At 46.7% G+C, this 14,040-nt stretch overlaps 1 protein-coding gene across 1 annotated transcript; it reads right to left on the minus strand.

Annotated features, from left to right (window-relative positions):
• Positions 1-4,906: 4,906 nt before the first annotated feature.
• LOC120979358 (olfactory receptor 5V1-like) lies at positions 4,907-5,845 on the minus strand. The gene has a single exon (XM_040408067.1). It carries the CDS (start codon positions 5,843-5,845, stop codon positions 4,907-4,909), a length of 939 nt encoding a protein of 312 aa, XP_040264001.1.
• Positions 5,846-14,040: the final 8,195 nt, after the last annotated feature.

Genomic DNA, 14,040 nt, shown 5'->3' on the forward strand with positions numbered 1-14,040 from the left:
TAGTGCGCCAATCAGTAATCTGTAGTCAGACCTGCTAAAATGTGAACTTGCGCGTAGTGCGATAAAATATTCTAATCATTGCCGATTAGCGCAATATAAAGCCATTTTTAATGTTCTGCCGTGCCGACTATTTTCTTCAGTCTCAGGAAACTTCTAGCAGCTTGAAAAATGTAGCCAAAGTGACCCACGCCTGTATTTCACGTTACAAATTCGCATTACGCGATTTTTACATTGCCGATTTTTCGCATTCAATAAAATAATCTCAAATTCTCGAAATTTGCCAATATATGATGAATATTCTACAAAATATTAGTGAAATATTGCAAATTCTAATATAGCCCCTGCCGCTCGTCACTAATGCTTATGTTTAGCGAACACCTATGCTCTTGTATTATCTCTGACACCCTCGCATCATCATGGCTGGGAAGTTCAAAAACCTCTGGTTTCTTAATTGCGAACACAGCCAGGGAATGAGAGACAACTCAATGCTCTCCATTACCATGAAACCAGATTCTCTCATTTGTATAGTCAAGTTTGTCTTTCTTGAACACAGGATCTTTTGCTTCTATGGCCACAGCATGGGATCCCTGAAAGGCTCGAAGACTTAGTCTCTGCCCTGTAGACGAGGGATGCATTTGGGGTTGTGGTGCATGTAAAATTGGGATAGAGGCTCCGGTATCAATAAACATTTTCTGCTGTTGGCAAATATAATAGGTCTATTGCATCCATCTCTCTTGAACTCCACAACAGGAGGGATGGAGGCAACACTTTCCTACGCTGAGCTTGTTTGAGGAGAGCTATTAATGAGACCTTGAGAGCAATTGGTTACATTAGATTTAAAGGGAACCTGTCATCACCTTTATGCTGCCCATACTAACGGCAGAATAAAGTAGAAACAGGTGAGATGATTTTAATGATCTGTCATTTATAAGTTAAAAGTAAGTGGTTGCCGAGAACCAACATCACAAGCATTGCAGACTGGGCTTGGAAAAGAGTCCTGGCCTCCTGAGAAGAGTCCTGGTTATTCATGAATTCCTGCTCTCCCTGCTGATGACTGACCGGCTTCTATATAGTTTTCTCCCTTTCTCTCTAGGAGAGAACTGCCAATCATCATCAGATGGGGGAGCAGAAGATTATAATAACCAGGACTCTTCTCAGGTAGATGTGACTCTTTTCAAGTCCTGGGCTGCAATGATTATTATGCTGGTTCTCAGCAACCACTTACTATTAATCAGCATTTCATATACGGTCAGCATAAAGTTGATGACAGGTTCCCTTTAACAGTTTGCCCGGCCGTTTGAATTGCTTTCAACTTCTTAATCTCTCTTACAATTGAAGCTGCAACTCTTTGACTGAGTTTTCCGCTGGTGGTACAGGGGCTTTGCTTGCCTATACGTACAATTTCTTGAGATATAACCCACCTGACCACATACAAAACATGTGAAGGCTTGTCCCTTTTCATAGGGTCCTTTAAAATATTGTGAGGACTTCCTCACATTATTGTGCCATGGGGCAGGCCCTTCAACCGCAGCTGCTCTACCTCTATGAGTCTTTTCTTGCTCCTTTATCATTGATTCAGCCCTCTTAAAGCAATTAATAATTTCCGCGAATGAGTTCTGACCTGCCGCTGATAAACCAACCAATGGTGATGCCCCATACCTAAATCAGCAGCATTTTGAGAAGAAATATATAACAAATCAATTAGCTTATTCCGTTCTTTTCCCTGGTTCTCCAGCTGCTCTTTCTGCACCATCACCATCTTGGACTGTTCAGCAATCCAATAAGAAGCAAACACTAAGGCCGATTTTCCCTTATTTTTTGACAATTTTTCTCCCTAATCATCAAATTAACATACTCTTGGGCCTGACACCAGGTGTCATTCAGTATTCTTAACCTTGGCAATTCTCCTTTTCAACCCTTCCATGACTAAGACTATAGATGAAGACACAACAATGATAACCAATGTAACTCATTTCAAAACTTATCACGCAACTAAATAACAGAGTCATCAACAGTAATGCAGCATAAATGATTCAGAATATAATTATACACAATTATTCATTTACTCTCCAGCTACACCTTTTCCCCTCCTACCTGGCTCACCAAATTATGTGAGAAATATAATCTCAAATATTAAATAAGATGATAATATTGAGCAATAAAAATATTCCTACGTAAGTTCTAGGGGACGGTCAGCAAAGAAAGCACACCAACAAAAAGTGTATATTGAAAAAAAAAGAAAATATATTATATACAGAGTCAATTGCGCAACATTAATATTGATAAAACACAAATAAACCAAATACCATAACATAAAAGAAACCTACTTTAAGCAATAAAACAGATATTTAACAAACCATAACCCAGCCTGTATATGTGGGACAGAAACACAATTAAATCAGAAAACTATTTCGCAAATTCCTGGCCAAAAGAATCCTAGACATAAATCACAAAAACAAAACCTGTTAACCACAACAATACTACACAGCCTAATAACAATACATAATAACCATTCAGTAATGTAGAATCATTGAGTTATAGCTGCCAGAATAAGGTTCCCTTTTGAGCTCACAGGCCACCTTCTCTCAGGACGGCTCTCTCTGATCTGTCCCCTATGCCAAATTTTGCCCATGTTTTATACAAATTTTTGGATCTTGGACCTCACTCCCCCTCCCATCAGCAAATATTTCCTACTTCAAAGGCCGGTTTTGATTTCTGTGTGTTCCCTCCCAATATGCACCAGGAGAATAAAAGGTGTCACATTTTCTCAAGCCTTGCATATTATGACAACTCTATTCTCCCGTCATTTGCACATTGTGATAAGATCACACTGACGAGAGACATCACGACTGGTTGTGATACAATCTAGTATTCGTATATGAATGGGAGAGTCCATCTGCCCTCAGGATGCCTTAGAGCTGTAAATGATTGTAAACACTACTGTAGACATCCTGATTAACAATACAGAAGGCTTCTCTACAACAATTCACCCCAAGAATATTAATTAGAAAACCTTTTCATCTGCTATATCAATGACTCTACAAATCTGATATAGTTCACTCAATTCATTAAATTATAACTCAACCCATAAGACATTTTAAATGACCATATCTTACAAACTCTGTTCATGGCTGCATCATACAAGATTGAATTGCCTAAATACTGAGAATGTTGAATAGATTGTTATATTGATGGGTGGGGGTCCAGTTGTTCTGTAGTAGATCCGGCACCAGAACTGCACAATTCCGCCCATTGTGTAGTGGATGGATCTGGTAACTGCAGCACTACTCCTGTTCCTGGTAGTTATAGCCCAATGTACTGGAGCAGTCCAGCCGTCTGGTAAAGGGTCCTTGGACAAATTCTGTAATAGCTATATTTCCCTGTATCCGGCTCCGTCCTCTGACTCCATGTCCTTTCTTATTGATCTGGTCAGTGTAGACTAGCTCAGGCCTCAGATTTTGCTTGGTGCACTGACTGTGACCTCCACTGTAGCCTTCAGTATCAGGTCATCTTTACAGCTTCTGTGACTAACCATTTCTTTCCATGCAGTCACCCTCTGCAAAGCAGCTAATGTAGCAGGTCCCTCAATCTCATGTAGGCTGGACTGCTGCAGCACACACTATATGAATGAGCATCCCCTGAATGTACTCTGCACACACGTGCATGAACAGGAACAGCTTTCCTCTCCTGTGACTTGAGGAGCTGCACAGTCTGGTCATGTGACCATAGGTCTTTTAACATCTGCATTCTGCTTCTATCTGTAGGTTAAAGCTGTAGACCAAGACTGTGGCTTCAATGTATTCAATGTATTGCCTCATCAAGTGCATCCATTGTATGGTGCCTTCTGAATGTAAAGAAGAAATTGACAGCAAGCAGAGATCTTTCGAAAAACTAAAATGCAAAGTCTACTAGAAAGTTGCTTAATTATACTAGAATTAACCTTTATGTATACAACTAGGAAAAAGACCATTGAGTTTCTCATTCTACAGTCTGCAAATTGGCCAACTAATAACAAACCAAGGATCAAAAATATGTCCTATTATTATTAACCTTTTCTTGAGACCCCGGGTGTACATAAAAAATAGCCGACCCTACAGCAAAATAAATGCCATCATTGTTGTTAATTCTCAATAACCCATCTCCAGCCAGAAATGAGGGGTCGGCACTCGCTTTTCTTTTCCTCCTTGCTGAGTTTTGCAGCAGAGAAGGGAGGTGTGACCCTTGAGCTAATTCCTCTTTGTTTCGTACCCTTTGTAGTATCTACGGTATATAGAGGATGAGCATGGTGCTGATACCAGCGGTTCATGGGACAAACAGATGGGGCCATCTTAACTGGGGTGCCCTGTTCAGGTACCTCCAAAGTGCTGATTATGCTTGTTTTTGGTGTATGCCACCACTAGGGATGAGGGAATCGACTTCGGATTAAACATCCGAAGTCAATTTGCATAATACTTTGTTTGAATACTGTATGGAGCGAGCGCTCCATATAGTATTAGAATGTATTGGCTCCTATGAGCCGAAGGTATTACTTTGTGATGAAATTGATTTATACTGTAAAAAAACATTTCCCAAACTCGGGTTTAGGAAATGTTTTTTTTACAGTAGAAATTGATTTATGAAGTTATTATTCGAAGTCTTGCAAGACTTCGCGAAGTAATAACTTCGGCTCATAGGAGCCAATACGTTCTAATACTGTACGGAGCGCTCACTTCATACAGTATTGAAACAAAGTATTATGCGAATCGACTTTGGATGTATCATCCCAAGTCGATTCGCTCATCCCTACTCCACCACTATGGTCCTCCATGTTGTATGCTGTGCTCTTATTTTTTAATTTAGGAAATGCTGCTACAAGGTTTTCTTGTCTATGCACTTAGACTATAAAAAAAAAAAACCTGGGCAGGAGTCATGTGCGTCTTCTTGTACCATCTATATGTAAAGTTCTCCTCAGTGCGACCTTCAGGTCTTTGTTCCTTAGGCTGTAGATTAAGGGGTTGAGTAAGGGGGTGATTAGAGTATATATCACAGTGACTACTTGGTTCAATGTAAGAAGATTACTTGTGTTAGGAACAAAGTAGATAAAAGTTATGGATGCGTAAAATATAAAAACCACAGTCAGATGAGACGTACAGGTGGAGAAAGCTTTACGTCTTCCATCACTGGTGCGAATTTTAAAGACTGTGATAAAAATTCTGACATACGGGTAAAATGTGGCAACAAAGGCTACAACACCAAGAACCACCCCAACAACTATTAAGACTAGAACATTGATGGAAGTATCAGTACAAGAAATCTGGTGCAAATGGGGCAGATCACAAAAGAAATTGTGGATGAAGTTGGGACCACAGAACGTCAACCTTCTTAAACATAAAGTACTAATGGTGGGCATGAGGAGACCAGAAGACCAAACCAAAGACATTATATGAGTACACGTGCCCCATGACATGATCTGAGAGTAGTGAAGAGGACGGCAGATGGCTACATACCGGTCATAGGACATGGAGGTCAATAAATAAATCTCAGAGCTCCCGAAATAGATGACAAAGAACATTTGTGCTATGCAGTCTGAGAGAGACATAGACCAATGTTGGGTGATGTGAGCAAAGAGCATTCTTGGAGCAGTGACTGATGAGTAGGACATGTCCAAGAATGCCAAGTTTCCAAGAAAGAAATACATGGGTGTGTGAAGATGAGCACAAGTAAGAACCAGAAGAAGGATAATAAAGTTGGTCAAAAGGGTCATCAGATAGATCAGGAGGAAGATGATGAAGAGGGCATAGATGGTCTTCTGATTATCCGATAGACTCATGAGAAGAACACTGGAGATTGTTGTTTGGTTCTTCATTGTTCTAATGTGTTACCTACCAAAGGTTTCCAAATTAATAAAAAAACTGATGACAACAATGAAACATTAGGAGACATTGATGGAATATAGAATCACGGAGGGTGAATGTATAAAATATCTGATACTAACGTCGTCCTTCATTTTAAAGTCATTGGTTCTCCCAGGAGCTGAAGCCACAGAAGCCCAGACCTCTGCTCTGCACATCTAGGAATAATGTAATCAGGTCTCAGGATACTCAAATTCATGGTTGTTTATAGTGAAGGATCATACAATTAAATTTTATTTTTAACCAGTGAAGATCCTCAATGTAATCAAAGGGGTTATTCAGTAAATACTATTGATGACCTATTCTCAGGATAGGTCATTAATATCAGATTACCTGGGGGTGGGGGTGGGTGGCTCCAACACCTGGGAGCCTCGCTGATCAGTTTTTAGGAGAGGTTAGTAGCTCCGTGAGTGAGGTCACCATACATCTGTCACATGGCCTATTTGCAGCTCAGTCCCATTCATGTGGATGCAGCTGAGCTGCAACACCAGGCGAAGCTGCTATACAATTTGTGGCGTTGTGCTTGGTGAGCTGCTGGGAGATGGCTGCAGCGGTTCCCTAGAACAGCTGATCAGTGCTGGTGCCCGAACTCGGACCCCCACCGATGTGATGATGATAACCTATCCTGAGATAACCCCTTTAATCATTTCCAAGGGAATGCATGGACAGAGCAGTCTTCTTTTGCATTTCCAGTAAATATGAGCCATAAAAGTCAGAAGTTTAGTCCCTTACATGAAATCTGATAGGACTTTAGAAAGCTGCTTTAAAGGTGGTCACGAGCCTCCTACCTAGTGGACGGTGTGTGGCTGCAGAGGTTGTACATATGGTTTGTCTGCCCCGGTCATATCATCTCCTGAATCAAGAGTGTTGGAAGCCAAGAGGGAACGATGTAGTGCAGACTGCCAACCAGCAGCTAACCAGCCCCTGTGATATCACAGCCCTATAAAAAGTCTCCTCCTGCCCCGTCTCTGCTATTTTTCAGTGAAATTAGTGCCAGGAGAGACGTGACGGGCGCTAGGGACAGTGAATAGGAAACACTGGGGCACATTTATTAGGACTCACGTTTTAGACTCCAGTCTTAATAAACCGCTAATCTGGCGGTGGTTCCACCAGACTTATGAAAAGGCACCTGCTTCACTTCAGCCACACTGCAAAGCATGTCCTCCTTAATCTGCAAAGACAGAATAGCGTTCTGCAACATAGCCTGATATGAGACCTTTCCACCTGTTGGAACTCCACCCTCCACATGTTGGACCAGCTATATGAGCAGAGGAAGGCCATAAATGATTTCTTGATGATGCAGGCGGACAGGAGCACTTCCCTGTGTAACTTTTAAGTTAGCCAGTGGCAGCTCATGCATGAAACCTGCCATTTGCTCGGGCCCTTTGAGGAAGCCACTTTATTTGTCAGTCACCAGGACTACAGGATGAATGACGTCATTCCACTCCTTCACATCCTGAAGCAGATGCTGATAAATTTGGCTAGCCAGTGGACAGGAGACATGGCGCCTACATCTCACAGCCACCTGAGCCCTGTGTTGGCTGAACTGGAGGAGGAGGAGGAAGGACATTCACGCATAAGCAATGTATACAGGAGTGGGTGGTTTATCTGCACAAGTTACAGGAGAGGAGCAGGAGGAGCTAGAGGGAGATGAAGAAGACCAGGTAGATGTCCTCTACACACCTTGGCAGTATGCAGTGGAGATGGAGGCAGGGAGTCCCTCCGAGTCCCTTGCGCAAATGGCCAGATGCATGCCAAGTTGCTTGCGTAGTGACAGCCGTATTATCACCATTCAGCAGAGGGATGACTATTGGCTCTACACGATGTTAAAGCCTTGCTACTGCTCCAAAATGGGGGCCTTTTTTACACCAGCTGAGAGGGAGGATAAATTCAACTATTATCGAGACAGCCTATGTAGCCAGTTAGCCGCTGCCTATGTGCGCCTTTGCCCATCCCCACGAAGGTCTGATCGGGGGGGGGGGGGCCCTCAGTGCTTACGTTCCACTGCCATGACTTCTGGGGTGGGTATAGGAGCAGCACCAGTTCCATCAGCAGCAACTGAAGTCTAGAGTCTCTAATGAGCACTTTTCTTTACCCGCCTACTGAAGAAACCACCCACCAGCAGCAGCAATAAGACGTGGAGCAGAACCTGAACCATACTTGGATGCACTCTGCCACCCCACATCCAAGATCCTACTGGGCAGCCAAACTGGATTTTTGGCCGCAACTGGCCAAGTTTGCACTGGACAAGCTTTCCTGCCCGGCCAGTAGTGTGGCATCAGAGCAAGTGCTTAGTGTGGCGGGGGCCATAGTTACCCCAAGGAGAACTCGCCTGTCCACCCAAAATGTGGAGAGACTGACCTTTGTGAAGATGAAGGTGTGGATCAGCCAGGATTTCCACATGCCAGTTCCTGATACATCAGACTAGATCACTCTGGGTGCCACACCCAAACTTTGTGAAAAGCGACCCGTTTCTTCTGGCCACATGCTTCAGCCACTATTCTAATGCTGCCTGATGCCACACACCTGCTGTCTCTGCTGCCATGTTCTCCTACTGTCACCCACCATCTTGTACTGTTACTGCCACTACTGTTGCCCCCCACCCTGTGACTGACCACTATGTTGGATCCTCATGCGTTTGCCATCCTCACCACTGTATGACAGGGCCACATTTGGCCTTGTTGACATCACCATATATTTTACCCTTCTTCTGATCTGTCAGAAGACTTCTGGTAACCAGGGAAAAATGGGGGGGGGGGAGGGTGTACCACCTTTAAAGTGGCGAACCTTAATATCGGAGCGATATGCCAAATGCTGGACTCCCAGCAGGTAAGTTAAATTGTAATTATCGGCGTGGTATGCCAACCTCTGGACTCCCAGCGGGCAAGTTAACCGTAATCATCGGAGCAGTATGCCAACCGCTGGACTCCCAGCAGGCAAGTTCGCCATCTGCTACCACCATATCTTTGCTGTACTCAAATGCCGCCACGGAGGAGACCCGTTCTCCCAATGGGGCTCCGACCACCACCCAGCAGAACTGGGTCTGTTTAAACCCTTCCTACAGGCCGGAAAAGGAATTGTCCCGACTAACATCCAAGAGGAAGACGCCATCAGGTCTCATTAAAAACCCAAGGCCAATAAGATAATGGGTTGCATCAAAAGGGGCAGAGATGCCTGTGGCGAGAACATAGTCCTACCACTTTACACATCACTAGTCAGACCACACATGGAGGACTGTGTACAGTTCTGGGCTCATGTGAACAAGGCAGACATAGCAGAGCTGGAGAGGGTTCAGAGGAGGGCAACTAAAGTAATAGCTGGAATGGGGGGGCTACAGGACCCTGAAAGATTATCAGCATTAGGGTTATTCACTTTAGAAAAAAGATGACTGAGGGGAGATCTAATAACTATGTATAAATATATCAGGGGTCAGTACAGAGATCTATCCCATCATCTATTTATCTCCAGGACTGTGACTGTGATGAGGGGACATCCTCTGCGTTTGGAGGAAAGAAGGTTTGTACACAAAGTTAGAAGAGGACTCTTTACTGTAAGAGCAGTGAGACTATGGACTCTTTACTGTAAGAGCAGTGAGACTATGGACTCTTTACGGTAAGAGCAGTGAGACTATGGACTCTTTACTGTAAGAGCAGTGAGACTATGGACTCTTTACTGTAAGAGCAGTGAGACTATGGAACTCTCTGCCTGAGGAGGTGGTGATGGTGAGTTCACTATAAGAGTTCAGGAGGGGTCTGGAATCCCTGGATGTATTTCTGGAGTGTAACAATATTACAGGCTATAGCTACTAGAGAGGGGTCGTTGATCCAGAGGACTGTCACCACTACACTATATAGCTGCATCTTCTAGATAACGGTGACGAACTAATTCATCTAGCAGCCGGCTCACTGCGCACAGTGCTTCTACTTCCGGCGGCTGCTACATGAATTATCCAACCGGTTCCAGGTAGGGGAACCGTAAAGTGGCAGGCGCAGCACTATGAAGTGCCTTTTGTGCTGTGGCATTAGAAGAATATTGATATCTCTGACTTTTAGTCTAACCAGACTGTCTGTTACTCTGTAATTCCTCTAGCGCCGTTTTATGGAAACAGTAGGTTTAAAGAGCACACCAAATGCTTGAAATAACTTCTTTATTAACTTCAACTTTTCTTCATATATAACTGTCATGGTCTTACCTGCTTGCTGCTCTCCTTCGTTTGACATGTGCTGGCGGCCATCTTGGGTCCTGGGTTTCTTGTAGCCTTCCACCCTGCGGCTCCTCCTTCCCCTGGGAGGAGCTGGATGCCTAGCTCATATATATAGGAGGTCTGTGGCTTCAGTTCCTTGCTTGGTCCTCTTGTGTTCACATGCTTCTAAGACTGCTGCTGCTTCTGGTTCCTGATCCTGGCTTCGTCTGACTACCCTGCTGGTTCCTGATCCTGGCTTCGTCTGACTACCCTGCTGGTTCCTGATCCTGGCTTCGTCTGACTACCCTGCTGGTTCCTGACCTCTGGCTTCGCAAAGACTCTGCTCGGTTTCACCATCCGTTTGGACTTTTGCTTTACAGCTTTATTTTCAATAAAGCCTTCTTATTTTCACTTATCTCTTGTTGTACGTCTGGTTCATGGTTCCGTGACATTAGGACCAAGCCATGAATTCTGACGGTACAGGGCCATCCTCGCTACCCACGCTGGTTGCCAGACTTGATCAGCAGGATCACCTGTTGGGTCGGTTCGCTGTGGCGTTGCAAACCCTGCTTGAACGCACGGCTCATTTCGCTCCCGTTGCCGATGGGTCGGTTGTCGCTCCTGGGCTCGCTCCTACTGCCGCTCCGGTTGTTGCGCCAGAGTCTACCCCGACACCTGTTGTTGCGCCTGCGGTGTTTCGGGGTATGACCGGTTCTGCCCCTCTTCCACAGCGCTTTGGGGGAGAGCCAACTCAGTGCCGAGGTTTCCTTAACCAGGTGGGCATTTATTTCGAGTTGCTGCCACATGCCTTTCCTACTGAGAGATCAAAGGTGGGCTTCTTGATCTCGCTGCTCTCGGACAAGGCCTTGGCCTGGGCCAGCCCTTTATGGGAGAACAACAATCCGGTGGTTGCCGAGTTTTCCGGTTTTGTTGCTTCTCTCCGGAAGGTATTCGATGTGCCGGCTCGTGCTGCCTCTGCTGCGAAGCTCCTTATGTCCATCAGACAGGGTTCACGATCCGTAGCTGAATACGCCATTGAGTTTCGTACCCTGGCAGCAGAGGTGGGCTGGAATAATGAGGCTCTGGTCGCTGCTTTCTCTCATGGTCTCTCGGATGCCTTGAAGGATGAGGTTGCAGCTAAGGACCTACCAGTTGAGCTCGAGTCTCTTATTTCTTTCCTGATTTTGATTGACACCAGACTCAGGGAGAGACCTTCCTTTAAGGAGAACCTGCGGAGGTCTTCTAACAGATTGGTGCCTACGTTTGCTGTCCCACCCGTGCCTCCCTCTCCTCCCACGCCTCCTGGGGATGACTTGTCTGGGGGTGAACCCATGCAGCTGGAGTTTGCTCGCCTGTCCGAGGGGGAGAGGGCACTCCGGAGACGCGAGGGCCGATGCATGTACTGTGGTCTCGGTGGGCATTTTCGGTTGGCATGTCCGAACCGTCCGGGAAACGCTCGTACCCTGAGATCCTGTCGGGGGCAGATCTTGGGTGGAGTCTCCTCGTCCCCGGTTTCCCGTGTTGACAAACCACTGATCACTGTTGTCCTCTCCTGGGTCGGGGGCTCGGTGACGACCCAGGCGTTGGTGGACTCTGGTGCTGGTGGTTTGTTCATTGATAGTGTGTTCGCTGCCGCCAATTCCATTCCTCTGCAGGCTCGAGGTTCCCCACTGGCTCTTGAGGCGATAGACGGCAGACCCCTTCTGCCGCCACACGTGACTCATGAGACCCTTCCAGTGGGGATAGCCATTGGTGCCGTTCACAGAGAGTCGGTCTGCCTCCAGGTTATTTCGTCTCCACACTACTCGGTGGTCTTGGGGTACCCCTGGCTCCAGAAGCATAATCCGACTTTCGATTGGAGATCGGTCGAGATCCTCTCGTGGTCACCGCAGTGTGGGGCTAGTTGCATCCATGGGTCTGTCAAGTTGCTGTGTACTTCCTCGGACTCTCTGTTGCCTCCTGAATACGAGGAGTACCGGGATGTATTCGATAAGGTGCGCGCGGTTGCCCTACCTCCGCACCGCCCATACGATTGTGCCATAGAGTTACAATCTGGTGCCGTTCCTCCTCGTGGCAAAGTCTATCCACTGTCGGTAGCGGAGAATGAGGCCATGGAGGAGTACGTGAGGGAGGCGCTTTCACGCGGACACATTCGCAAATCTTCGTCCCCGGCAGGGGCTGGATTTTTCTTTGTGAAAAAGAAGGGCGGTGAGTTGAGGCCTTGCATCGATTACAGGGGTCTCAATCGCATCACGATCAAGAACGCTTACCCGATACCCTTGATTTCCGAGCTGTTCGATCGCCTTAAAGGGGCCACGGTCTTTACCAAACTCGACCTGAGGGCGGCATATAACCTGGTAAGGATCAAGGCGGGCGATGAGTGGAAGACCGCGTTTAACACCAGGACCGGTCATTACGAATCCTTGGTTATGCCCTTTGGGTTGTGCAATGCGCCCGCAGTCTTTCAGGAATTCATCAACGATGTTTTCCGTGACCTGTTGCAGCAGTGTGTGGTAGTCTATTTGGATGACATCTTGGTATATTCTGAATCCATGGAGGCCCACATTCTGGATGTCAGACGAGTGTTGCAACGGTTACGAGAGAACAAGCTGTTCGGTAAGCTTGAGAAATGCGAATTTCACCGATCCCAGGTAACCTTCTTAGGTTACATCATTTCCGCTGAGGGGTTCTCCATGGATCCTGAGAAGGTTTCGGCTGTCTTACAGTGGCCCCAGCCCAGTGGTCTTCGTTCCCTGCAGCGCTTTTTGGGCTTCGCCAATTATTATCGGAAGTTCATCAGGGACTTTTCCATGCTGGCCAAGCCTCTCACGGATCTGACCAGGAAGGGCAGTAATTCCCAGGTCTGGCCGCTCGAGGCCATCCGAGCTTTTGAGGCCCTAAAGTCCGCCTTTGTGTCGGCTCCGATTCTGTCGCATCCCAACCCTGGGTTGCCCTTTGTCCTCGAGGTGGACGCGTCTGAGACGGGAGTAGGCGCCCTTCTGTCTCAGCGTAGAACACCAGAGGGTCCTCTGCTTCCTTGTGGGTTTTACTCCCGGAAACTGTCTTCCGCGGAGTGCAACTATCAGATTGGTGACAGGGAGTTATTGGCCATCGTGCAGGCCCTTAAAGAATGGAGGCACTTGCTCGAGGGTTCGGTGGTTCCGGTTCTCATCCTGACGGACCACAAGAATCTGACCTACCTTTCTGAGGCCAAGAGATTGACACCACGTCAGGCCAGATGGGCTCTGTTCTTGTCACGTTTTAATTACGTGGTCTCCTACCTACCCGGTTCCAAGAACATCAGGGCGGATGCCTTATCACGGCAGTACTCCGAGCTGTCCAGGGAGGAGTCGATTCCGACTTCGGTCATACCTCCGAATCAGATCCTGGCCGCCATTCGCACCAGCCTGACCTCTCCCCTGGGTGAGCAGATTTTGGCGGCTCAATCTGGTGCTCCCTCTGGGAGACCCAACGGCAGATGTTTTGTGCCTGAGGAGTTGCGCACTCGGTTGTTGCGAACCTACCATAACTCCAAGACCGCGGGGCATCCTGGAAAGAATCAGCTGTCCTGGGCTGTTTCACGTCTGTTCTGGTGGCCTTCCCTACGTTCCGACATCGCCGCATATGTAGCGGCATGCTCCGTTTGTGCCCAGAGTAAGTCCCATCGGCACCTTCCGTTGGGCCTTCTGCAACCCATAGCCACCGGGGAGCGCCCATGGTCACACCTGGGGATGGATTTCATTGTGGACCTCCCTGCATCCCGAGGCCATACGGTCATTCTCATGATTGTGGATCGGTTTTCCAAAATGTGCCACTGTGTTCCTCTCAAGAAGTTACCCTCTGCACAAGAGTTGGCCACGATTTTTGCCAGGGAGGTCTTCCGGTTGCACGGTTTGCCTAAGGAGATTGTGTCGGATCGGGGGAGTCAGTTTGTGTCCAGGTTCTGGCGCGCCTTTTGCTCCCAGT

Source organism: Bufo bufo, chromosome 9 (genome assembly GCF_905171765.1).
Source record: "Bufo bufo chromosome 9, aBufBuf1.1, whole genome shotgun sequence".
Classification (NCBI taxonomy): Eukaryota; Metazoa; Chordata; class Amphibia; order Anura; family Bufonidae; genus Bufo; species Bufo bufo.